Below are 27,516 nucleotides of genomic sequence, written 5' to 3'. Positions count from 1 at the left end.
TATTTAGGCGAGACACTACATGTGAATTGGGTAAAAATTTTAACTAGCAGATATCACCATGAAACTTTCCCAGTTGATTACCTACATTAAGATGAGAAAAGTCTTAGATAAAGCCAGGTTCAAAATTATTTTTTCATTGTGTTCACATATTAGATGGGAAAAAATTACAGAGGGATTTATGGATATCTACTTTTGTTATCCTGTAAATCAGAAAACACTGTCAATAACCTTAAAAAAACTATTTCTGCCATGTTTTTTGGAATAAAATGTTATATAAATCAGGCTAGGGATAATATATTTACAAATCCCTCTGTAAATGTCTTCATAATATAACTAGGTACAAGACTGGAAAGTTTGGTGTATATAGGTGCTACTGAAGTGGAGATTTCGGACTTGGAGTATGAGAGAAAAGTCATTTTGAGAATCACGTTGTCAGAAATTGGCATCAGCCAATGAGATTGCGCATTTAAAGTTAAATCCCTTTTACTTTCACTATTGGTTGCTGATAAAAAGGAAATGACCATATTTGGATCCGACAGCATTGTACAGGAGAGAGAGAGAGCTTTCTAATGGTGTGTGTGATGACAGGGTGCAGACAGCGATAGCGGAGCAGCGGGATGATTTAGAACGCCAACTTTTGTTGAATTTATGAGAAATCTACAGACGAAAACAGAAAAAGTGTCGTATAAATAAAGACCTAAATGTGTATTTCACACTTTTTTTCACCACAGGTCTGAAAGAAGACATGTTATTGAAGACAAATATCCCAAAATCTCAAAATTGACCAGTGAAAAAAACACTGTTTTTTGTCTTCCGTGTCTCGCCTTAAAATGAGCAGTCTTTATGCTATGTGGCTCTATTTATTGATTGTATATGTTATTGTTTTGTCGGATACCATCCATATTGAAACTAAATTATAGCATACCGAAGATTGGTGCGTAAACGGTAGCTCAGGTAGGTCAAAAAACACGAGGAGAAGCATTAGGATAATACAACATCAGCAATCACAGACATTCGCATTCGGACAGGATTAGATTTCTCAGAGGACCGTTGAGTTTGCCGAAAAACGGTTGGTAATTTGCCTTTGAATTTTTGCCTTGGAGGTTGTGTGAGAAAAACACTGACTTGGCAGATTCGGACAGGCTTAAAATCGCAAATTACGTCTGTGAAACATGAATTTCTCTAACGTCCACCTGGAAAAACTAGTCCCGTCCGAATACGGCTAAAGTTGTTTAACAGTCAGACATAACCTGCAGACTGATTCAAGTCATATACCACACGCAATAAAGGTTACTCAAATTAACACCATACGCAGTGATCTTTGCGGTATGCTCGTTACCGTATTGTAAAACCACCTAAAATGACCTGGGTGTAGTTTTTTCCACATGAAGTGTCTGAAAATGGTCCTTAGACAGGCTGTCTTTAGCATGTGGCCCAGGCACCTTACGGCTTTTCCCGTGGGACCTATTAGCCAAGATGAAAGGTGTTTAGTGGTGTTGAATACTAGGCAGCTGAGGCGAACTGCACTGAAATTCAAGCCCGAGACAGTGTCACCTGTCTCCCACCCCCTCTACATGTGTGGAACAGCCAGATGCTGACAGCACTGCAACCCGAGACGAGGGCACTCCACAGGTACTGTAGCCCCACCCTCCAGACCGCTGCCAACTCCATCCTGAATTATGGAGACCTCACTCTTTCAGTGTCCGCAGGTCAGACCCCTGGAGACGGGACGAACAGAAGACTTCAGTTCAATTTCAGTTTGATTTGAGAACCTGTAGGAAAGTCCCCGACTGTAGGAGGCTGTATAGGAGACATACTTAACATTCAGTTTTTGGTCCGGACAGAGTTGGGTGTAATGCATTAGCTACTAAGTCATTAATTACTCTAATTGAATGACTTTTCCCTTGAAAAAGTAAAGGGATTACTCTTAATTTTTCTGTAATTTAATTAAATACTCAATAGACTATAGAACAATTCTATACAATAGTGGGTTTAACATAAACATTTGACGTCTTGTTAAAATAATAATTTATGCCATTTTATAATATTTATTTGAATTAATTTAAAGAGCAGTTTCATGTCTATCCTTGTATTGTTCAACTGGTCTAGGTTGATATGAGATTTAGAAAGTAATTAGTAATAAGGAGTGGAATACTTTTTAGAGAGCATAATTAATAATCGAATTACACTGTTGAAGATGTAGCTAGGAATTAATTACTTTTTTAGAGTAACTTACCCAACACTGGGTACGACTAATATTATGAAATCTGAAATCTGATTCAAAGCTAGATTTCAATTTATTTTATTTTAAATGAACAAAAATAAAAGATTAACAGTATTTTACTATAACAGATAATGCATTATACGTGGTAATATCAATAACTAAAACTAAAGCCGTAAAAAATCATTTTCATTAATTAAAATACAATTTTACTAAAACTTATTTTATTCCAGCTAGTTGCCAAGGCAACATTTCCCATTTTTGTTGAAGTTGAAGTACTAAAATAACGAAAACCAAATCTAAAACTTAATAAAAACTATGTACACATAAAAAACACACAACAAAAAACTAATAAAAATGACTAAATGAACAAAACTAAATGACTAAAACATTAACTAAAATGAAAACAGAAAATATATAAATTAAATCTAATTCAAAATATTAACATAAACTATAATAGTATATCAATCATACTAAATAAATAATATACATTTTGAAAATATAAATGTTTGTTTTATTTGGAAAGGCAGCCGACATTAAACCAATTAATAGGCTTTTATTTCACAATGTTACATTTCATTTTTTTTATTCTTAAATAAATAAAATAAAATAATAAATGAATATAAATATGTTAAATAAATGGGTTTTTTTTTTTCCAGTATAATAAATCTTCCACGTTTTGTTTGTCATAGGAACATATGAAAATAATTTAGAGCTACATTAATAGGTTACCTTTTTACAAAATTGCCATTATTATTTTCTTCACTGGGAGTGGGACACCAAACACAAAGAATCAATCTCTCAACAGACCATCAACTGGAAATGTAATACTAATGCATATGTGACTACAAATGAAATCTAAATAAAGAACCTTTTTGCCAGTATCCTTCTCTAACAATGTTTTCACATAGATAAAAATAACCATCTTTAATCTGCTTCCACCCTTAACGTTGAAACAGTCCCACTGATTTTTGCTTCACATGCAGCTTACCTTCACTTTCAATCCTCACTGACTCCAGATGCTGATAGATACATTATCTGCTCGTGGCCCTCAGTTCTTTTACAGCCCACCAGCGGTGGAGTCAAGAGCCATGACCTGTCGACCTGCCCAGGATAACACGTGTTCCCGTGCAAGTAGTAAAACCAAAGGAAGACATAATGAGGACATGTTTTTGAAAAAATACAGCAATGCTAGAAATTCTTGCTTATAAAACGCTTCACTGAAGGGCATGTGGGAATGTGAGATTTCTCGTCCAGAATCTCACCAGGAGCATGTTCTTCCAGGACAAGCCAGAACGAGCATCTTTCCATAAAATGCACTTTGAGCTGCGCTTTCGTCAAGCACTCCTCGCAGCATTCGAACCGGTCATCTTTTTTCTTTTGTTTTTTTCTGCTTCTAGTTTAATATCTCTAGTTATTCCGAGGACCAATCGCCCCCTGCTGGGATCGCTATGCTTTAAACATAGCTGGATGTCTGTGGGAACTGCCAGACGCCCCACAGTGAGAATTCGCAACAGCCGCAAACCTGTCGGCCTGCGTGGAAAATTTACTGTCCAACCTTTTCTCTTTAATCGCTCACTGACTCATGTCTCTGTTTCTTTCCCTTCACACCTCAGCAGAAGATCTCATCCCCTCTTGTTGCTTTGCTGCTCTTTTCCCCTTCTCTCTCATTGTTTCCTGTGTTTTTTCACCCTGGTGAACCCTTTTTGATTGGATACTAATTGGAACCATTTATCCATCATTCCAGGAGATTTCACAAGAAGAACAATAATGTCATTAATTCCCATATATTTACTCCTTTAGAATATTAAAGGGATAGTTCACCCTAAAATTCATCATTTGTTCACCTCAGTGTTGTTCTAATGCAGTATGCTTTTCTTTCTTTTGTTTAGAAATGTAGAAAAATGTCTTTAGGAAATTTTAGCAAAATCGCTCTCGTCTGTATAATGGTAATGAATAGCGACCAGCATCAAGCTTAAAAAAAAAAAAAAGAAGCAAAAGTATCACAGAATCATCCCATGATACATGTCTCGTATATCACATGTGTTGTGGGGGTATACGATAGAGTTTGGTAAAAAGCAAATAGTCCAGCTTAGTTAATATGAATATGAATAATAATATTATTGTGTAGAGTATTGAAGAGAAGGTGTACTATTGCAACATCAGAATATCATAAATGCATTGGGGTGGGCTTGGCAAACTCCAGCATCCTGGCATAATGTTTTGCACTGGCAAGCACCACTCACATTTGCTCCAGAAAATGTACCCGTACAGTTATTTTTGCAATTCAGTTCAGTGTCTGTGGTTAGTGGTGCGAAAATTGCATACTTCACCTTTAAGTATTATTGAAAGTGTAGGTTCATATTGCTCCCTGTGGTTAAAATTGCTTCGTTTTTGTTGCACACTCTCACGTTAAAGTTAATATGTGTCAGTCTGTCATTACAGAACATGGCATTTGCTTATATCCTCTTGGTATTATAGGCAAGTAGTTGGTCATATCCTTTAATCTCTCAGGTCTTTAGTGGTTTGACTTTAATTTATTTATTATTAAAATGGTTTTTTATGTTATTCAGTCATTATAGCCGCTGCAGTTTCTCAATTTTACTGAATGGGCTGAGAAATGCTGGTATTATCTGCCAACACACAGTAAGGGGATTGATGGTTTGTGAGGTGGCCACTCTTGAGGTTTGTCATTATTATGGTGTTGACTAGTTGCCTAGTGCACATGCGTAACCTTTTGATAGCCTAAAAATACTGGACCCATGGAACCTTGGCTTAGCTTTTCTGCTTCATTTGGTCAGACGTCCTTGAGTGAAAACATGAACACACTGGAGAGCTGCTTTATAGTAGAAAATTAAGTTGTACTTCTGAGGAAACGAGACACTGACACTTTTTTCATGTTTAATATGGTAAAGCTGCTTGGTTTTAAGCTATCTCTATTGTATAAAGTGATGGATAAATAATGGTGACATGACTTTAATCGAGTGCCGTAGAGCTCGTGCAAACATATCCACGTTTCTATGATCAGATGCTTTTCTAATGCTTCATTAAATTGCTTGCTGTTTTCTCAATTTTCTTGTGATTTTGTTATTGAGAGGAAAGCACTCAGCACATAGTTACATATTCATCAAGTGCCGCTCTCAGCAGTGTGGGCGGAGTTAGATCTTCTTTAACAGTAAATCGCTGCTCACATATTTCGAACTTCGTTTTACTCCTAAAGTGAGTAAATCGGGACCTTAAAGGGATACTCCACTTTTTTTGGAAATAGGCTCATTTTACAACTCCCCCAGAGTTAAACTGTTGAGTTTTACCGTTTTTGAATCCATTCAGCCGATCTCCGGTTCTGGCGGTACCACTTTTAGCATAGCTTAGCATACATCATTGAAGTGGACAAGACCATTAGCATTTCTAAAAAAAAAAAATGACCAAAGAGTTTCGATATTTTTCCTATTTAAAACTTGACGCAGGGCCTGAAAATAGGCTACCTTCCGTCAACACAACGGAACTATTTTCAGGCGCTGCGTCATATCATTACGCCTGTTGCTCTTATGGTACGGCAGTGAAGTTTCTTGATTATTACGCAGGAATGAGAGTATAGTTCCTAGCCATATCAGCCTAGAAAATCGCAACTTTACATTTTCCGTCGGTCTTAGTGCACGATGTAACTACAGAAGAGTCAAGTTTTAAATAGGAAAAATATCGAAACTCTTTGGTCATTTTTTTTTTTTTGAAATGCTAATGGTCTTGTCCACTTCAATGATGTATGCTAAGCTATGCTAAAAGTGGTACCGCCAGAACCGGAGATCGGCTGAATGGATTCAAAAACGGTAAAACTCAACAGTTTAACTCTGGGGGAGTTGTAAAATGAGCCTATTTCCAAAAAAAGTGGAGTATCCCTTTAAGATGTTGACGTTTGCATTTCAAAGTCAAGTCACCTTGGTATATATAATACATATTGTTTTAAAGCAGCTTTACACTGATGAACAGGACAATAATGATTAAATGACACTAAAAGATTTTAATTTAACTGTAAAGCAGCTCTAAAATGACAATAGTAAACAATCATTATTCAGCTGAAATCAGTTCAGTGTTGAATCAGATTCAGTGTCCATCAGTGACCGAAATGGAGGGAAAAAAACCTTGGGAGAAGCCAGGCTTAGTCGGAGGACCAGTTCTCCTCTGGCCAATGAATGAACACAGTGGTTTAATTCCAGGCTGAATCACAAGTGAGATTGTGGATTGACATCATTCATTTAAAATCAGTTTTTGGAATCGAATTGCATTTAAACAAAATTTGACCATTTTTAAAAGTTTGGCTATCATACTCGATTGCAATCATCCTTCTTTAACAGTATTTGAGATTTATGTTTTTAAATTTCTAAAACTTTTTTTTATTTTTTATTGCAGTGGAAAGAGACCCACCCATCCCTGAGTCCTCTTTTTCCCACCGCCTATAGCAGATGCTGCACAATGTACACTGCCGGAGCAAATTAAGTTAAAGTTTCCCTGGAAAAGAAGCCTTTAAATGCTGCCATATGCAGGATTGCATGGGAACTTCCTGATGCACACATGCTGCTTTGAACCAGTTCAATTAGGTGTTGAATCTAGGAACTGATGAGAGGTATTAGGAGAGACCAATTGTAGTCATGCATGTGAAATTCAGGTAGACGTCACTTTTTTCCATGCAATAAAAAGGTATGTAATCACATAGAAAGCAGTTATCTGGTTACAGTTGCCCAGTTAATGTACTTTATTCAATTTTAGACTCTTCTTTGTGCAGTAAATGTGAGGTGATTATGGTTTTACCAGATCATAGTAGGTTAAATGTGCTAATATTGTGTAAAATACTGACTTTTAGACCATGATAACAGCATGATAACATTTTACATGAACTGATTTGCTGTTATGAGCACGAACACACACACATATTTTTGTGTTTGGTTCGTGGGTAACACATTTAGTAGTAATGTCAATAGTTGACAATTTATGCAAGATATAAAGCAGGTGTTCTAGGTTCCCCCAGGTGGCTAAAAATAAAAATATAGTGTGTATCTCTCAATTCTATAAGCCATTTTATTCTTTATGATCTAGAATGTTTTTTTTTTCTTCAGTTTCAACAGGAAAGGCTTGCAAAGAAAAACGATGCTTCTATTTCTCCATTCGATCATCCAAGAAAATGTCTCACTCAATAAAAGACTGAAGCACATGTGCATTTTTTTTATCTCAAAAAAAAAAAAAGAAGATTCGTTCTAGCTAAAGTGAAGGCAGATATGAGAAACTTGCGTTACGCCTAAAATTCCCTCTTTTTTTCACTTTTCAAATTCAGTTTTCTACAGCTTTCTCTTTAACAATTCTAAAATGAAACCTCTTGAAAGATGGAAGGATGCTGGAATTCATTCCAATGAATTCATGTCTGCTGGCGAAGTAATGCCTCATCTGTCCAGTGCATTTGAACCAGAATCATCTTGCATGAATCGTTTTCTTGTGCCAAGGTGCACCACGCTAACACGACTCTATGGCGGACCGGCTTGACCTAACATGCGTGTTGACATGGCCAACTTCCAGTAAAAATGCCTCAGTGATGCTTTTTATTTTGTAACCTGTGTTTTGTGTGTTGGTATTTTAGGATTACTGGTTATCTCTGCTCTTTAAACGTCTGGTGGGCCCCAGGGTGCTCGGGGTGCACGTCGCAGGACTCCAGAGGAAACCCCGACCTGGGCGGGTGATCCGAGACAAACTCCGCATCTATGCGCACTGCACCAGCTTTCACAAGTAGGTTCATTCTGTCTGCTGTAAAATCCATATCAATTCTGTTACAAAACTTAGTACACTGTAAAAAATGACATGATCAATAAGTTATGACAACATGTTTTTACATTGCTTTAACTCATCATGAATATAAGTTAAGCAATTTTCTAATTTTTAGATTCAGATATATAAGATTCAATTCAACTTTTTAAGTTAGTTTAATGTAATTTAAGTTGAAATGACTTAATCATCCAAGTTGATTGTACTTAAAAATGTAAGGCAGCAACTTGATTTCTCTAAATAAAAAGATTGCACGAAATTTTAGGGCTGTCAAAGTAAGCTGATTATATGATATTAATTGCCGTTGTTTTATAAAATTTTGTATTTATGCACTGCCATTAAAAAGTTAAGTAAGATTTTGCTTATGTTTTTGAAAGAAGTCTCGTGCTCACCAGGGGTGCTTTTATTGGATCAAAAATCCTGTAAAAACAATAATATTGTGAAAATATTCAATTTTTCCATTTGAATAATTTTTTTTAATGTAATTTATTCCTGTGATGACTCATTACTCCAGTCTTCAGTGTCACATGATCCTTCAGAAATCATTCTAATATGCTGATTTGATGGTTGTGCTGCTTGTTATTTTGGTGTCTTACTGACTCAACATTTGAATGGTACGTGTGTCCTTGAGAGAACCAACAAAACTACGAAAATATGACCCAGACCACATTTAATACGGATTCTATTCAATTAGAGATAATCATGGTTTGTGCCAACCGCAGTGTTTTATGTGGTGTAATAATGGATGCAGAGAGCATGAAACCACTGTAATTCAATTTTATACAATCAACATATTGGCACTGTGGTGGGATGCCGCTTGATTGCCCAATGTAAAATTTGACTCCAGAACCAATGTTTTATAAATCGGTGTAATGTTAATATTGACTTGGTGTCGGGAACATGCTTATGACGCCTCAGTCTAGTTAGGCGGCTTGATAGATTTTGGAACAGGACTGTAGCATATACAACGAAAGTTGAATACATTAACAAGAGTGTATGTGCGTAAATAGACCTGTAGCATTATCTCTCCACACAGACTCCCGTCATCTGAGTACATGACCATAGTGAGGATTTTAAGGCTTATACCTGCTCATTCTCAAACACATAAATTACTGAGTCCAGACAGCCACTCTTTCAGAGTGAGAGCCCATAAAATTTAACAAGTATCAATTGTCAAGTGTGCGGAGTCTCTTTCTACAGTGCGAGAGGCGCTGAAAGACACCAGAGGCTCAGGCAGGTGAGGGGAGGAGAAGCGCGGGACAATAGGAAGGTCTGTACCCGGGCCAGATAAAAAGTGCCATCGTTCCCTTTGATGATTATCTATTACCCCAGAATGATGTGAGCGGGACCTGCCAGCTTTTCACCAGCAGTGTAGGTTTACTCTCTACAGATCACTGTGTCTCAGCTCAGTTACAGTGCTAGTACAGGCCCCTGGCTTCAGGATTCCTCCAGGACAGACGCTTTTGCTGAAACGGTAGTGCACTGAAAACAGTTTTGGGGAAGCTACTTTGAAATATGCTACTCATAATTTGAAATACAGTCAACAAAAACATGGGAGCTTTTTAATGGTAGTGTATCTTTTGAAATAACCTACCGTCCAAACGGATGGGGTCGGTGAGATTTCGTAATGTTTTTTGAGATAAGTGTCTTGTGGTCACCAAAGTTGCATTTATTAGATCAAAAATACAATAAAAACAGAAAAGTTAAATTGCAATGATATTTCACAATATTACTATTTCAATATTTTTTTAAATTCAGTTGATTTGGTGCACAAGAAAGTTTTCTTCTTATTATCAATGTTGAAAACAGTTGTGCTAGTTAATATGTTTTTGGAAACCATGATACTTTTTTCCAGGACTCTTTGATGAACAGAAAGGTCAAAAGAAGAGCATTTATTTGAAATAGAAATCTTTTGTAACTTAAAAATGTCTTTTACTGTTACTTTTGATTAACGTGATTATTAAATGAATTATTCATCTCTTTAAAAAGTGTGTGTATATATAAAAAACGTAATATATGTTTATATTAGTGCTGTCAAATTAATCGCATCTAACAAAAGTTTGTGTTTATATAATATGTGTGTATGCATATATATATACATAGATATAGAATAAGAGCAGTATTTATCTGGCACAATAACTGAGGATCTCAATTTATGTGACAACATTAAACTGAACAGATAAATGTATGCTAAACGCAACTGAAATGTCATAATTTGTATAAGTCAAAAACATTTAGTCTAGAGTCATTTAGCTAAATATTTTGCTAACAACATTAGAAGCTTGAATGATTAAATGATCACTAATATGATTAATTGAATCGCTAAAATGAGTTGAAGCACTAAATTGATAGAGATGTTATGATCATTTCATCTTTTTTCTTGGCAGTAAGTTAGTTGGCTGTAGTAATTCCCCAACACGGCAGTTTATGATTGATTTGTAATTGCATAATTAGATTAAAGCTCTGACATCAAATATGTCTGAAATTGCACTTGGATGTTCTTCTCTTAATGTGTTGGTTTCAGGCTTTCAAGTCTACAACCAGGAGATATTTGAAAAGTAGACTGATGTTATCTGGTTCCAAAGCCAATTTCTGACCCTCATTGGCCTGGAGATGACAGAGTTTTGGGCTACATTCAAAATGTCATCACATCGTGTCTTATCCATCAAACCGAAACCACCACAAAATCGAACAAGTGATCTCTGTAAATGCCATGAAACCCAAAGCAGCTGGTCAACAGCTAAAACCTATTCACTAAATGCATTGCTTTTGCTTTGCCTGTCCAGTGATGTCTTTTGACTTTTTATCGGTGATAGACAGGTGTTTTAATTCAATGAAAATGTTTTTTTTTTAAATTAAATGTCAACACTGTTATTATCTAATTCCGAGAATTTCCAATGTGTTGGTGCAAAAAAAGCAAAAAAACGTTCCAAAGTCAGACATTCGGGTCTCATTCCTCCAACCTCTTTCAAGTTTTTCGTTCTATTAGTGGTTAAAATGGCCGGTCAGACAAGTCATGGATATGCTTTCAGTATCTTCACTAATCCGTCACAACACCCTTATACAAAACAGGCCTGCTTTTCGGTGCTTTGAGTGGTTTCTCCGGTCCACATTTCCCCAGGACCAGTCGCTAACATCAAACAAAGGATTCCATGTTTACGTTCCCCATGCGAATGCTGGAGAGGCACATTGTTTCAAAGTCTTGGACAATGTTTATCATTTTTCGATCTGTTCGTCTGATCTAATGCGCCCTTCTGGAAAATATCTACCCAAGTTACCAAAGTCTATTAAAACTGAGACACCACATATGTATCACATGACATGAGAGATGTTTTCATTACACTGTCTCGGGTTTGTCTCTTTGCTGAATTTCCCCCCTTGAACTCTATTCACTGTGCGCCAAGGTGTAAAGATGCACATGGCCCGGGTTGCTCGTGATTGGTGAGATTACTAACAGGCTTGTCTGACTAAAGCCAAGCTGTGACCGGTGCAGTCGGCCCTTTACAACATGTGGTATTCATGCACTACAGCTATGTTTTCCTTGCCTTTACGTTCGAATCTTTATTGAATTTTATCATGTTTGCCTAATCATGTTGCCAGATACTTATCTTCAGTTAATATTCCCTAAAGCCTGCTCTTCAGCGGTATTACCCCGCAAACAAGGACAAGTATGCTGGAATCTCTGTAACATAAGCATGACCGTCCAACACATATAAAGCTTGTGTTACCCCTGTGAATTTGGGAGGGGAGCTAATGCTTTTACAGTTGTTATATGAAAACAATCAGCTCTTTTACATGACGTAGTCCTGGGGCCTCCTTTGCTTATATACAGTACTTTATTATTTGGTTATTGTGTACTGAAATTAAATCACACAAGAAGGTTTTGGATTCATATAAAATATTACATGTTGTCTCTTGTAAATGGAATTCTGGGAACAAGCTCAATGTTTATGTCAGTATCTATCAACCAGATTATAATCAACAAACAATGTGTGTTGAATTTCAGATGTTAAAATAGGAGAGTTATATACATTTTAGTTACATTATCTGCCCATTTCGTGTGTGTGTCTACTTTATTATCAGTATCAGTAGTCAGTATAATATTATATCAGTATAAGTTTTGTGGCTGTTTGAGCTGCCTAATATTTATTTGTAATAACGTTTCATCAGGATTCTTTGATTAAATAGTTTAATTGCATTTAATTGCAATATAAATATTTTGTAACGTTGTAAATGCATTTTACTGTCACTTTTGGTCATTTTAATGTGTTAAATAAAATAAAAGTATTAACTTGCTAAATAAAAGTATTAATTTATTTTAAATAAACAAATCCCAACTTTTGAACTGTAGTGTATATGCTAGTGTACATCAGTGCAAGTCAAATGTAAGCATAGCTTAAAGTGTTTATTTTATCAATATTGACTTTTTAAAATATATTTGATGAAATTTTATAAGTTAATTGATCTTATGATCTAAATTGAGTTGCTGTATCATACATTTTTAATGGATCATTTTCTTTTCCTGCAGTCACGATTATGTCAGAGGGTCCATAACAATCTACATCATCAACCTGCATCGATCACGGAAGAAAATCAAGCTGGCCGGGACTTTACGAAATAAAACTGTTCACCAATACCTGCTACAGCCCTTCGGCACTGGTGGACTTCACTCCATGTAAGTCAGTTGTCGTCTGTGACAGCAATTCACTGACACGCAAAATAATAACACAAAAACATGTTGTAAATTCTTAATGTATACTAAGTATATGTGTATACTTAATGTAAACATCTCATATGTATATATATTAGTGCTGTCAAATCGATTAATCACACCTAACATAAAAGTTTTTGTTTACATAATATGTGTGTGTGTGTGTGTGTGTGTGTGTGTGTGTGTGCTTGTCTGTGTGTGTATATATATATATATATATATATATATGTGTGTATAAATAAAGTATATATGTATAAATATATGTGTGTGTATATACACACACACACACATATATAATATATATATACACACATTATGTTAAAAAACGTATGTTAGATTTGACAGCACTAATATAAAGTATATATAATTTTTGATTAGGGGAACTGACAAATACATTTAGATTTTCTTAAATCATTTCCTTCTGAACGGTTCTATGTTGTTATATTTGAAATTAAGTATAATAATATAATACATCTTTTTTTATATTACATTTTTATACTATGGTTAATTAGTACCAGTGATTGGGATTTTCCATTGGTGTAAGAGGTTTTTTTAAGTTATAATGTAAGTATTGTATTAAAATTATATTATTACTAGTTATCGCAGATCTCTGACATCAGCTTATTTTAGAATGTGTTTCATGTTTCTGTTCTCGATTTACTATAATAATCAATAGGGTGTTTTGTTTCTTTACTAAACTTATTATGGTTTAGTTAATACCGGTGAAACAGGATTCCCCATAAGCAAAATAGTAATTAATATAATATAATAATAATAATATAGTTGTATTATATTATTATGTATAATATTGTGTTATAGCCTATTATATATACTTAAATACTATTTATCGCAGATCTCTGACCTCAGCTTATTTAAGAATGTGGTCCATGCTTCTGTTCTCGGTTTACTATAATAATCAATGTGGAGTGTTGTTACTTTACTAAACATTAACGCAGACGGAACAGAGATAACTGGTGCTCTATAACTGTCTACACACACATTTGAGCTAACTGTTTTCTGACTAAATATTCAACTCTTGGGGATCCCGTTTCGCCGACACTAACCTAATCATGGAAAGGGCTAAAGAGAGACCCGGGTCATGAAAACACGGTCTGTTCTTCTCCTCAAACTCTTAAATGGGATACGAGGATTATCTTGTTCCCGCTCGCTTCCCTGATGAAGCCAACGCACAGCTGAAACAAACGGGTCTACATCCTATCCTGACCCGGTTTCTTTTGAATTCATCTGCTCGTCTGAATGTGTTTTTATCACATAAATGCTTCTTATGCAGTGTCGAGTATGGCTCAGCAAATTCATTTAAAATGTGACATTTTGTTGGTCTTGACATGTTAAATCTGTCTTGTTTAACCAACAAGACATTAGTCATGAGTGAGAAACTTCACAAATGTCCTCGCTGGTCACAAACACCCCATTTCACTCTGATAAGCTTCACTGATTTTTTTTTTATTTTTACTGCTTCGACTGTTAAGAAACACATCATATTTTTCACTCAAGCCGACGAAAACACCAGAGTGTTCTGTTTTGAGTTTTCCACTAGAAGTCATTTGAAGCCAAGAACAAAACTTCAAAACGTCCATTAAACATGGACAATCCAATTGAATTAGCGTAATAACATTGTCTTGGTTTATTGAGGCTGAATTTAAACTGAGAGTACAGTGAAATGCAGCTTCCTTCGGGGCAGATGTTGGCAATAGTTTTGTCAGCAGCTTTCAGCTTGAATTTCAACCAGTTTTTCTACTCCTCTCTGGGTTTTTTTTTTCTTTTTCTTGTTTTCTTTTGAGGAATTGTGGGATCCAGAGGGCCACCTAAACGTCTATTATTGGGAGTTAAGCATGATACTTTGAAAACATGATCATGGTGTTGATCAGTGAAACAGAACCTCTGTGAATAAGTCTACACTTAAATCCCTTCATCCCACAACAGGAGGAAAAGTTTAAATAAAGGATAGAAAGGAATATTCGGAGGAAGCAGAAAGTAATTACCAGTTATATCACAGTAAGCAATCTATTATAGACCAGTATAAAAAACAAAACCCATAACCATGTGTGTTTTGATAGACCCATTCCCACGGTTAATAATCATAAACCGTCCTCTTGCCATGTTTGATCATATTTTTCATAGTGAAAATTTTAAGATTCTTTGGAATCAGAAAGAAGCTTAAGGCATTTCTCCATCCACTCTGCTCATACTGCACCTTCTATACATTTTGCTCATTTCCGCTGTTGTTGGATGGCATTATTATGGCATATTGTGTCTGAGCAGTGAGAAGTAGTAAAACATGCACAGTATTTGTGTCTTCAGAAATGCCCACAGCTCCATATGGGCTGAATCAGTGTGTTCTTGAGCAAATTCAGTGAGTAACATATACAGGCGGACTATAAAGTTACTCATGACACATTCCAGTGCTTAAATCCTCTGTAACGCATATGCAGGGGAATTAACTGCTCATTTTGTGGGGTCACACTTAAACACTCTCAGACAGAGTTGCTCTTTTTCAAGGATACAATTTTCCCCATGCGTTTGGTGGATCTGTCGTTGTCTGTTTTGCATCATATTCTGTAATTCAAAATGGAGACAAAGAGAGAAACGGGTGTTTGAAGAGCTGGGTAAATAAGAGATGGCAGCTCTCATTTCAAATATAAATGAGTAATTTTAACAATAACATTACTAACAGTACTACTAACAATTTCAGCTATTATAATCTGTGTAAATGCATTATTTATATATATACAATTCAATTCAATTGAGATTCAGAGGGCTGCGATGCATTTTTTTTTCTATACAGGGTTTCTTTTTTCTCACTGTGTGACTATAGGGGCGGGAATCTTTAGGCACCTCACGATTCGATTCCAAACTATTCTTGATCTACATTTTTTCTTACTTAATTTGTTTACTGACTTTAAATCTTAAATTGTACATTTCAAAATTAAATTAAAACAATTAATTGTATGTTAAGCATTTTATAGAACTAACTAAGAACTAACTATAGGCTGTATAGCATCAAAACATAGTAATGCATTACACCCGACACTGCTTGTAGGCCTAAATGATTACTGTAATTAAATTATTTTCCCTTAAAAAATTAAAGGAATTTTTTAACAAGTAATTAGGCCTACCGTTTCTTCTTATGTAGGCTACTGTAGAACAAGTCTATATAAAACAATAATAGATTTAACATCAAAATGTAACATCTAATGTTACTTAAAATGTATGTTTTTAATGTAACCTCACTTTGGTCAGTTCAAGAATTTATGCAATTTTATAATATTTATTTGAAAGAAGCAGTTGTCTATCCTTGTATTCAACTGGTTGAGATTGATATTGGATTTAGAAAGCAATACTTTTTAGAGAGAATAAATAGAGTAATTGAATTAGCCTACACTGTTGAAGATGTAGCTAATGAATTAGGCCTACTTTTTTAGAGTAACTTACCCAACACTGCATACAAGCAAATAGTAGAGGAACAAATTACTATATTACAAGCAATATACAGAGTAGCCTACTTTCAGTGTCAAAGAGTGCTATAGGCTATCTGAACGTTTTTGCAGTCAAGAGCAGTGAGTGATTTTTCTCTTTCTCAGCTTTTTTTTTTTTGCTTTTCTCAGATCCACGTTTACACTAATGCAGCTCTATTTTGACAAATCAGATGTTTGTCCTGTCTGTCTAATCCCTTAAGACATAACTGACTGTGCTTATATTAAGTGTAACTATAGGCCTACATTTAATGCTAACAATGGGTCACACACAGAACGCACGTGAGCATTTGAAAGCAGCCGTCTGTCAGTAGCCAAGAGAGTTTGTGTATTGAATATAGACCTTCTGGATTCCAAAAGGCATAAATGATGCATTCGCAGAGCATTTTGTGGGGAAAAAACACTGAAATACCGGCGGGCGAGACCACACATTGTAAGCATCAAGCAAAGCGCGTTTCTCACATCAGCGCAAGCACACGATTTCCCTTGTAATTCGCTTCAACCTTTTTGAACTTTATGTAAGAATAATTTATGGAAAGTTTGAGGGTTTTTGTGGGTGTGTGTGGAATAGCAAGCAGAATACGGCTGTTCCAGAGCGCATACAGTGCCATTGCGCATGCGCTTAAAATGAACCTCAGAATAACGTTGAAGAGAGAATTGCGATGGCCCTATGTAATGCCTGCTAAAAATTCAGCTTTGACGTCACCGCAATAAACTATTAAAAAAATATAGGCTACAGTTAAAATAAACATTGACTTTAAATTATAATAATACAGTATTTCTGTGTGCAGTAGCCTATTTTGATCACTATATGTGTTTAAACATTTAAAAGGCTTCCTCTATATTTGTGTTATCACAGAAAATCATTAGGAATATTTTGAATAGTAGGCCTAGCACTTTCTCTAAATATTTAGAACCGGAGAGCGAAGTTTTAATGTTTTAAATTCCTCTCCCAAAAATCAGTAGGCCTACATCATAGGTAACCTGGCTAGCTTTTTCAAAGCCTTAAATGCCTTTTAATGCACAAGTTTATCTGAACGTTAATCTTTTGAGTCTGAGATACAACAGTTTTGGGAACTTAGACCTGGAGCTTTTCAAACCCATAAACCCTACTGTGCAACCATGGCAGATGTGTGTGAGCTCGCTGTGCCTTGAAGGCTTTGTCATTTCTCAAACACATACCTACATCTGTAGCCAGAGGCCTTTAAAGCTCCATAACTATCTGGAGACTTTCATATAATTTGCATCCTCTCCAAAGGAAATGCGGACCTTCTTCTGCAGAAGCCCTGAGCAAAAACATCACTAACTGTGTTCTTGCATACTTCTGTCTGCTTTGATCTCCTGAGCATACATTCTTCCCGGGGGAAAGTTGATTGTGAAGATCAACAATCCCTCCTCACCGTCGCGTCTGATGCCTGCCGTCACACTGCGCTTCAGAATCAGGCCCAAAGCAAACTCAGCTTCCTGATCAGTTCAGTCTGTGGCATTGTAAGATGAGGTGATGGAATGGATCATCCAGATGTCTGCTCGTCAGGAAGGCTCTTTTCTTGGCTGATAAGTGAAGGGTTTTCCGGGTGTTTCTCCAAACCAATAATGAAAGGGATTAGCAGCATGATTTCACGTTTTTCATAAGAGCATTTAAACATTTAAGCTTTAAAACTCCACCTGTTAGGAAACAATATTAATGTGATTTGACTCTTGTTCAGTTTATGATTATCATGTAACATCTTTCATGTGCTTTTGTGGACCATAGAGACTGATGACAATGGAATTGCCTATTTTGTTTTCTTTCTCGGTTGATGTTAAGATAGATGACTGAATCGCTGGCTTACTGTTTTGTAGTATAGTGTGCACAGTATCCATGTTGCACAGAATATTATATGCCACGATGCTATGAAACCTTCCATTTCCCATTATGAAGACACTGAATCAATGAATAATATAGGCCTAGGTCTAATAGTTAGTTATGTTGCATTAAGTTGAGCATTACATTTTTTTTTTATTATTAGATTGTGTACGATTTCTTAACTTCAGTTGGTTTTAAGAAATGAATAGGCTACTTTTATTCAGTAAACATTAAATTGATTAAAAATGACAGTAAATACATTTATAATGTTACAAAAAACTATTTTCTGTCCAAAAAAAAAAAAACTTTGTATTAATCAAAGATTCTTGAAAAGTTTCAAGGTTTCCTCTAAAATATTAAAGGTACACTATGTAACTTTTGGGCCTCTATAGCGGTTAAAAACAAAACTGCATTCATTTTGTGGAAGAACATTGTTTTGGTTGTGCTTCCGCTCTTCGTGACTGTGTGGATGAATATGAAACTTCACAATAGATAATGCTTTACAACAAACTCTATTAGGCCCGCCTGTGGCAATTTATCTGGTCAACAAAATACCTTACCTGTTGAGTAATAAAAAAAGTCACTTTTACATTTCAAATCCCTCTGTTCTCTCCATCTCCGAAAAGCCAACCAGTGTTGATCCTCATTTTATTACGAGCTCTGTCGTGTTCTCTTTTTGCCACCAGACTCTCCTCTGTCTTTTTGTGATTCCCCGGAGGTTTGAGATCTACACCGGCTCCATGTCGAACTTTCCCGTTTGTTGAAACAACTAACTCCTGCAACACCATACACGCGTCAAAGTACTTTTCTCTATTTACGGATATGACGAGACCCACGCGGGCGACCAGTTTCCTGCAAAGACCTTCCCGGCAGGTCTAAAATATAAACACTTATAATAGGCTTACCATAGTGAATCAGGGTGAGACAAAAAAAAAACGTTTTGGAAGAAGGATTGATGATTTTGACTCATTATTTACATTTGGTCGTATAGGCTACCTTTGAGCAACAATTATTCAACAATAATAACTATGATTTGAAGAAATGTGAGAATGATTTCTGAAGCATCATGTGACACTGAAGAAAGTTCTGTTTTATATCACAGGGATAAATTGCATTTAAAATATTAAAATAAAAACAGTTCTTTTAAAATGTAATAATATTTCACATTATTAATGTTTTACTGTATTTTTGTTCAAATAAATTTAATATATTTGGTTAGCATAAGAGAATTTCAAAAACACAAAAAAATGTAGGCCTACCACCCCCAAACTTTTGAATGGTAGTGAATAGGATCCGGGAGTTCTGAGCACTCACACTGGTGATGTTTGTTTTCTACAAGGTTGATAATGCAGCTATAGCGCCCTCTAGTGCACCATCAGGGATATTACACTTTTTTTTAGACATCCTTTACCCTTGATATATCTGGGTCCTAAAACCAGCTGTTTTTGTCTACAATTAAACTTGGACTGATGTTTGATTTAAAGTGAATTAATTTATATATTGCCTGTTGCAATTATTTTTATAACCTCTGAGGATTACGGCTCATTGAGTGTCTCACATTGATATAGTGATATAAAACAGGTTGTCAATCCTCCCATCTGCAGCATCCTAACACACTTGGCTTTGCTCTGCAGGTCTGTGCAGCTGAACGGAGAGCACTTGCGTATGGTGGACAATGAGACGTTCCCTGAGCTGAAGCCACGGACGCTCAGGGCGGGAAGAACGATAGCTATGCCACCTGTTTCAATCGGCTTCTACGTCATCAAGAACATTAACGCTTACGCCTGCCGTAGATAACACACACTGACCGACCTCAGACGATCTTCTGCTCAATGCACCAGCTCCTCATGGCCTTCTCTTTTAGTAAGCCCACAGAGACGTGGAAAAGACCCCTTCGTTCAAGCAAGGGCTGCACTGAATGCTTCCAACAACCTTTTCTCCTCTTTTTTTTTCCCCACAAGAGCAGCTTGACTTGTGGAAAGTGAATGTATATTGGCTGCCCTTTTGTGTTTTTGTTGCTTTTGGTGTCAGGAGCATAAAATGAAGTCTCTGGCCCTGTTTACACCTGGTATTAAGATGCGTTTTGGTCGATCGGATCACAAACGCAGGTGTAAACGGGATCTAAAACGTTTTGAACGTGTCCACTTTCAACCACTTCCAGAGGTATTTGAAAAGGCATTCAACTGGATTGCTTTCGTAGTCTAAACGCTCATGTGGTTGAATGCGTTCGAACAGCCACAAAAGACCGCCTTCTCTCCACCTTCTGACCCAATGCGCTAACATGGGAAGCGCACTAGACAGATAGGATTGAAACTTTGTCGGATGAAGACACAAGTTCGGTTTGAAGCCGAAAAATGTACCAAGCACAATGTTCTCTCACCATTCCTGATTTCTAACACGCACTCACTGCGTTCGGCTTGAACTTGCGACTATCAGAGCAGAAACTAAAGCTGCTGCTCTCTGTGTGTTTCTCCGTCGTCTCTGGTCACGTTCATATGTAAATTGTGCAAGCTTATTTTGTCCATTAGATCAACAAATCTGAAAAAACACATACATTTACCTGCCCATAGACCCTCCCCTCGAAGAAATCAGGACAGAAGTGGTTGAAAGTGGACAAAAGAGATGCATTAAAAGACCAGGTATAAACGGGAATGTGTCTCCCTCGTCTACTTGTGGTCCGATAGACCAAAACACAGGTGTGAACACGGCCTCTGTCTCGCAGTTCTTCTCACCAGCATAGCAGTGTCACTGACAGCTTTGTAATCCGATGTTGAAGACCAGCGTAAACTACAAACCCAGAGCTAATGTGCAGTTCAGATGTGGTAAAATCATTTTGAAGTAAGCCCAGGCTGAATCAAACTTTTTTTCTTTTCTTTTTTTTTACATTTTCTGCTGTGATTTTGGGAGAAAACTCCACTCTTAAAAATAAAGTTTACATCAAGTGCTCCTATTATGTTATTTTTTAAAGGTTCCTAATTTTGTTTTGGAGGTCTCCTACAATAGGCGAAAACGCATCCAACAAGGTCGAAAACGCTTGAATTTTCTCATAATATACATTGCTTCTTCACCTCATCTCTCATGGTGTCTGAAACGGTTAGATCAAGGATCTGGTCTCTCTAAACCCCTTCTTTCCGCGAGCCTACTCTGCTCTGATTGGTCAGATGTTCAGCCCAGTCTGTTGTGATTGGTCTACTGCTTACAGTGCGTGTCGGAAACTAAAACGTCCATTACCATATCTGAATTTCAGCTCTGGAGGCTTCCTCAGCACTTGATACACAGTGATACAAACAGTAATGATGGCTTCTGTTTTACCGTATTATTCAAGCCTTGATTAGTCATCGTTTTTTAGATGTGCATACAAGTGCAGGAAACAGCGCCTTCTCAACATGTCGACAGCATGGGCGGCTCAAAGCAGACATTGTTTGCCGGCAGCCAATGCAGACCATAGGGCTGGCATTATGCAAATTTGTTAGGTTTGTAGGTTCATGCAGGAAAGTATTGGTGACTCGTTTCAGGCCGTTCAGAATCGTTCATTTTTTTTGGGGGGGGGGACAATAACTTTATTTATTGTGCACTTTGAGCTTTGCAGACCTTTACACACAACTATATAAAACACTACATGACAGATAAACAGTATCCGAAAAAATAAAATAATTGGGGCACTTTAACATCCATGGTATTTTTCTATTCCACAAATGGATCTTTATAATGGAAAAAAGGTTCTTTTATAGATTTTTTTTTTTTAAATTTCACTGAAAGTTTATTTGGGGAGGCAAAAAATAGGTCTCCTATGGCATCGCTGCAAAACCGCCTTTTGGAAACTTTACTTTTTAAGAGTGTGTGGAACGGATTTAAACATGGTGAAATGTGTTAAACAGAACCGACAGTGCGGCGCTCTTATTGGTCGCTGGAAACATTATCAGATTAGCCCAAATATTTGAATGATGAAAATGCACAGGGCGAAAGATGTAAATGACAGCCGTTCCAATTCTCTGGAGTTCTGTGGGAGCAGATTCTGTGTGGGCCTGTCTGTCAGCTTAATGTGATTTAGCCGAGTAGGACGTGTTCCTGGATCAACATCCGTGTTGGTTGTTAAACAACATTCCAGTCTGTCAACCAATCGAATTTTAGGTATAGATTTAAGGGGCCTGAACAATGTTCTTTTCTACCAATCATTTCCCTTGGATGTTAAGAGTAGGGTTGCAAGGGTTAGGACTGCGATTGCTTGCTAGAAATGTTGTTCCAGGACCAACAACGGAGGTCAATCCTGACAAAATCACATCGCACAAATATCAGTTTGATCTAAATTACTGTCTTGGGTACTTTTTGATTCTAGGGTCTAAAGCCAAAAGGACAAATCTCAATTTGTAATCTTTGTTCTTCATCACAGGACAGTAAATATAAACTGTCCTCTACATCCTCTTTATAACTTTGCCATAAAACATTGACCCATGCCCTGACTAATATCTCTTAGGCTTTTTTTTTTTTTTTTTTTTTTGCTGCTGCTGCTGCTTTATAAATGCAACCTGTACAACGGTTAAGGTACGATGGGAAGATACAGATATTTATTAAAACATCCTTATAGTTCATTGCTAAATTTGAAAAGAATCACATAATACACAAAACAGTCTTTATTCATTTCAATATTCATTGGTTCTCTGAGAAATACTGCTCTTTATTTATAATGTTTACAAGACATTGTGTTCCCATTGTAGCTCAGACTCTTTTGAAGCCTGAAAGGAAAGAGTAGGGAGTTTTTGAAGTTTGCTGAGGCGCTCAGGAAATTAGCTCAATTGTTGTCCTTTAGTGTCATGCATTCATGTATACTATAACAGTGTGAACCTGAGCTTACAATTCTCCAGTTTTAATTTGCTATATTAAACACTACCTTATTCTGTGTTGATACAGGGGCCGTAAAAGTGTTGGAAAGTTAAGTCACGCTTAAAAATGTATTAACATTTTTTTTAAAATGGCACTTGGCTTGATATGTTGTAAGATTAAGTGTTGCTTAAGTGTCAAAAAAACTTTTAGAGCCACTATAAATCCCATGTACAGCGATTCCTTTGTGCTGCTAGCTGACTAAATAATAGTAATAAGCATGATGAGTGACAAATGTTTCTGTACAGGTTCAAACCTTTTGTTATATTAGTAAATGTATATACAATTGGTTTTTGATTTAAACAGTGTGCTTCCTCACTCTATAAATATTATTTATATAAGTGTGTGTGTGTGTGTGTGTGTGTGTGTGTACATATTGTGTTGAGAAAAGCATGACTTTTATTTAAGTCACAACATTTTGTCAGATAATATTGTACAATAATGACGTACTTTTTTGTAAAACATACAGCAGAGACTGATGTTAATGTTTGGCAATAAAAATAGCCTTTTATTTTCAATGTATTGAGTTGCTCACAGTATGCACACTTGTGTATCACAATGTTTTGCATTGGATGTTCTTTGGTCATTTAATCACAAAGCCAAAATAGCACTTCAGCTTTCATGGTTATATGAATTCTGTGGAAATTTTTGGCTTTTTCATTGGTTATGACAGCGTGTATAGTCAGAATTTTTCCAGGGTAAAAAAAATCTCATATTTTATTAGATTTCGGAAGATTATTTTGTGATTTAGAGATTTGTATGGTCTTTGATTTGTAAAATGACACTTTTAGAGGCTTTTTTTTTCTTTCTTGAATGTGTTTATTGCAAATTTAGAGTTGTTAATATTTTTTCTGTTAAAGAGCATTATTTTATTATGGAAATGTTTGTCTGAATATTATTTTTGTCAAAATATATAAATAAAATAGTAGTAAAAGTAGGTTTTGACCTCTTATTTACAATAATTAATGTAAATTCAGTGTGTATGTGTGCGTGTGTGTGTGTATAAACTGTATAACCCTTGAAGAGAGACTGTGTCCTATGACACAGATAGAGGCTGAATTGAATTCCAGCACATGTTCAGGAGTGCAAGATAGGAGGATAAAAGCAGGCAAGCTATGAACTCAGTGATTTATAAATGGGCCTGAACACAAAGAAGTACAGAAATAAATTGTGACAGTACGCTGCAATGGGTAACCCAAGACCGAGCGCTTTATGTTCCATCAGGTCACGGGGAGAAGATCAACTCGCAAGTCTTCAAAGGCCCGGCAGGGTCCTCAGCCCAGCGCTGGAGGGTTCACAAAGGGAAGGAGCCCGTTCGCAGCTTGCACACCAGCAGATGTTCCCTTTCCAAGCAGCTGGGACAAGACTTTGTTGAGAAATGAGAGCGAACTGTGGTGTCAGAGCAATCGTGTGCAGTACTAAGTGATGAGAACCATTTGCACCTGAATGAGACTTTTGGGATTTTGATCTCTTCTCATCTAAACTGCTACAAAATTATAAATTACATGTTTTTTAAATTCTATAGTAAATGCATTATGTATTTGGAGCAAACCAAAATATGTTGCCTTGACATACTGCCTATATTAACTGTACTTGAGTGCATAAAAATAACATTATTTTCTAAAAGGAAACATGTCTGCAGTTCACATGTGGTTCATCTTAGACTTAACGTGGTTCACTCATAAACATAATCCAGGCTCGTTCACACTTGGTCAAGAGTCACAAAGTCTGACATGACCCAGCAGGCCTTTATGCACTTTTTTTGCTGCTTGTTCAAATTGCTTAGTTAAAATGAGTTAAAGCAACACAATATACATTTTGTCCTAACTTAATTGTGTTCAATCCACTTGAAGTTCAATTAATCTGTTTTTCAAATTAAGTGTTATTTTATGTGTGTTTGAGCAAGGTGAGAAAAGGGGGAGACTTGATAGTGTGTAGTAGTGTTTAATGTTCAATTATGTTGTAATTTAAATTACACTGGGTTACCATTGTGGAGAAGAGTGGAGCATGTGCGGCAACTGCTTTGCTGATGGGGCTGCTTAACATTTAAGATGCGAATGTGTTCTATTGTTAGCTAAAAGTTTGTTAACTAACTAGTAGGCTACAGGCCTACATTCAGTTGTGTGATACTATATGAAATTGAATTGGAAATTTCCAACTTCCCTCTTCTGGAGTCGTAATAACAAGCTCATCGCATTCACATTTTGACTTGAGAGGGCGTTCATGTCCAATTTTTTAACTAGGAAATTATAAAAGCCTATTTATAATTATTCAAATTACACACGAAGGCATCATAGCCTAAGCCTACATCAAATAAGTAACACAAGTTACTTTGTTTTTCCATTGATTGACACCTCTTCTGTCCCGATCTATGGTCCCGATGTTGAGACAAACCGGAAGTGCAGAGGCGTTGTGTGCGCTGTGTAAACATGATGGTTAATAATTCTAGACTAAATGTGAGCAGGCATTTAATCATCTCACTTGCACAAAAACATATTCAGTATCCCTCAAAATGAATAAAAACAGAGAAATGCAAAAACGCAAACCTGCAATAATTAAATTTTAAATTACACAAATATATTTTATGCAGGCAGGCTACTTAATCTCACTTTTATTAACCAATGTCTTTGCTGCTGACCTTCAATGATCTAATTCAGCCATGCTAATAACCAAAATCGAATGACTAGATAAACATCCCTGCTCTAAATGTCCATAGCCTAGCCTAGGCTATCCATCCTAAACAGTAGGCCTATGTGAGATTAAAGTGTCCCAAAGCACAGTATGTTGAAAAGAGTAGGCTAGCCTATGCCAAGTCCTCGGATGGTCTACTATTTTTCGGTGGATTTTCCCACAACCCGAGGAACTACAAAGACGAGTAAAAAGTGTTTTAAAAAACCCCTACAAAACATGGCGGATATGCGCGACCCACAGTGAGATGTTTGCCCTCTACTGGCGCATTTCCTTCAGCCTGAGGTTTATTGATTTCACTTTTGGTGTGAAATAGCCTTTACTTTTGCCAAAAATATATTTAACAATTTTTGTATTTATTATTATTATTAAAAACCAAACAAAAAACAAGCAAGCCCAGCCCAGGTGAGGAAAAGTAACGCAAAAGTATCGTAACGCATTACTTTCATAGAAAGTACTTTTGAGTAACATTGTATTGTAACACATTACTTTTAGAAGAAACTTTCCCCAACAGTTATTACGAGTACAGCTTTTTACTGAAATTTAGACTAAGAACCATCAAAGTAGTCACTAACTTACACTGCAAAAGTAAAATAAAATAACGTTCTTAACATTTTTGTCTTAAATATCAAACCAAATAAAATATCAAAACAACATTAATTTATTTGAGATTCAAACCTGCATAAGATTATTATTTTCAGAGAATTTGAGCAATGAAAAGGAGAATTTTGCATTTAAAAATAAAATAATAAAAAATAATCCATATGTACTTCCAAACTTTGGAGTTTTGTTGTTTTCCAATGCAAAATGTCCTGACTGACCTGCAACCTTGATTTAATTAAATAGCCTATGCATGATCGTTGTGATTGTGAAACAAGCAGGTAGGTCTTTGTCATTTGATCAAAGCTGACAATCAACAGCATGTATTCATATACAGACATAATGAAGTGTGACGTTTCTCTCTGTGGACTGGAGTTCTGTGAAGAGTCAAACTACCTTTGCGTGACTTCCCTTGCTTTGCCATGCACACTGTAACCAAACCCAGCGTGAAAATGTTTATACTGTTGACCCTATTTGAAAGACTCAGAACCCATCCCCCTTGAGCCAAGATGGTGGATTTCATGATGTTTACACAATATATAAGCCAATTACATAGAGGGTTAAAGTTGGTACAATGGTAAATTCTCACATGTGTGTGTCATTGACTGAACAGAGGAAAGGTCAAATCTCCAAAACATTTATTTAGAATTTCATGCGGAAAGACAGAAAGAAAGAAAGAAAGAAAGAAAGAAAGAAAGAAAGAAAGAAAGAAAGAAAGAAAGAAAATTATATCAATTTATATATAAATATAAATATATATAAATATATATATATATATATATATATATATATATATATATATATATATATATATATATATATATATATATATATATATATATATATATATATATATATATATAAATTGTTAAATGTAATGTAAAAAGTTGTTTTTCCCTTTTATTGATTGCAGCATTATTCAGTCATGAGTCAGTCGTGTTTTTAACCACTTTAATTAATTTCAGATTATTTTATTTTAACTAATGGTATTGTAACTAATAAAGAAAGAAAGAAAGAAAGAAAGAAAGAAAGAAAGAAAGAAAGAAAGAAAGAAAGAAAGAAAGAAAGAAAGAAAGAAAGAAAGAAAGAAAGAAAGAAAGAAAGAAAGAAAGAAAGAAAGAAAGAAAGAAAGAAAGGCGAGTATGAATGAGTTCATTAAATGAATGAGCAATAAAGGAATCACGCGCTGCCTGCAGATCCGCCGCACATGATCTGAATTCCAGGCGTGACGCGCGCTCGCCGGTGATCATCAAATCACGTGACTCGAGCG

General features: G+C 36.0%; 1 protein-coding gene across 1 annotated transcript in view; it reads left to right on the top strand.

Annotated features, from left to right (window-relative positions):
- hpse2 (heparanase 2) overlaps nt 1-20,731 on the top strand; it is a 103,594-nt gene extending 82,863 nt beyond the window's left edge. Inside the window, exons 10-12 of the mRNA XM_056272443.1 lie at nt 7,848-7,993; nt 12,558-12,704; nt 19,715-20,731. Coding sequence (XP_056128418.1) covers nt 7,848-7,993; nt 12,558-12,704; nt 19,715-19,877 — 456 coding nt within the window. The 3' untranslated portion in view covers nt 19,878-20,731. The remainder of the gene's footprint in view (nt 1-7,847; nt 7,994-12,557; nt 12,705-19,714) is intronic.
- The last annotated feature ends 6,785 nt before the right edge of the window (nt 20,732-27,516 follow it).

This window comes from Rhinichthys klamathensis, unplaced genomic scaffold, assembly GCF_029890125.1.
Source record: "Rhinichthys klamathensis goyatoka isolate OS25496 unplaced genomic scaffold, OSU_Roscu_1.1 h1tg000338l_1, whole genome shotgun sequence".
NCBI lineage: Eukaryota > Metazoa > Chordata > Actinopteri > Cypriniformes > Leuciscidae > Rhinichthys > Rhinichthys klamathensis.
This window is presented reverse-complemented; position numbering and strand designations above follow the sequence as displayed.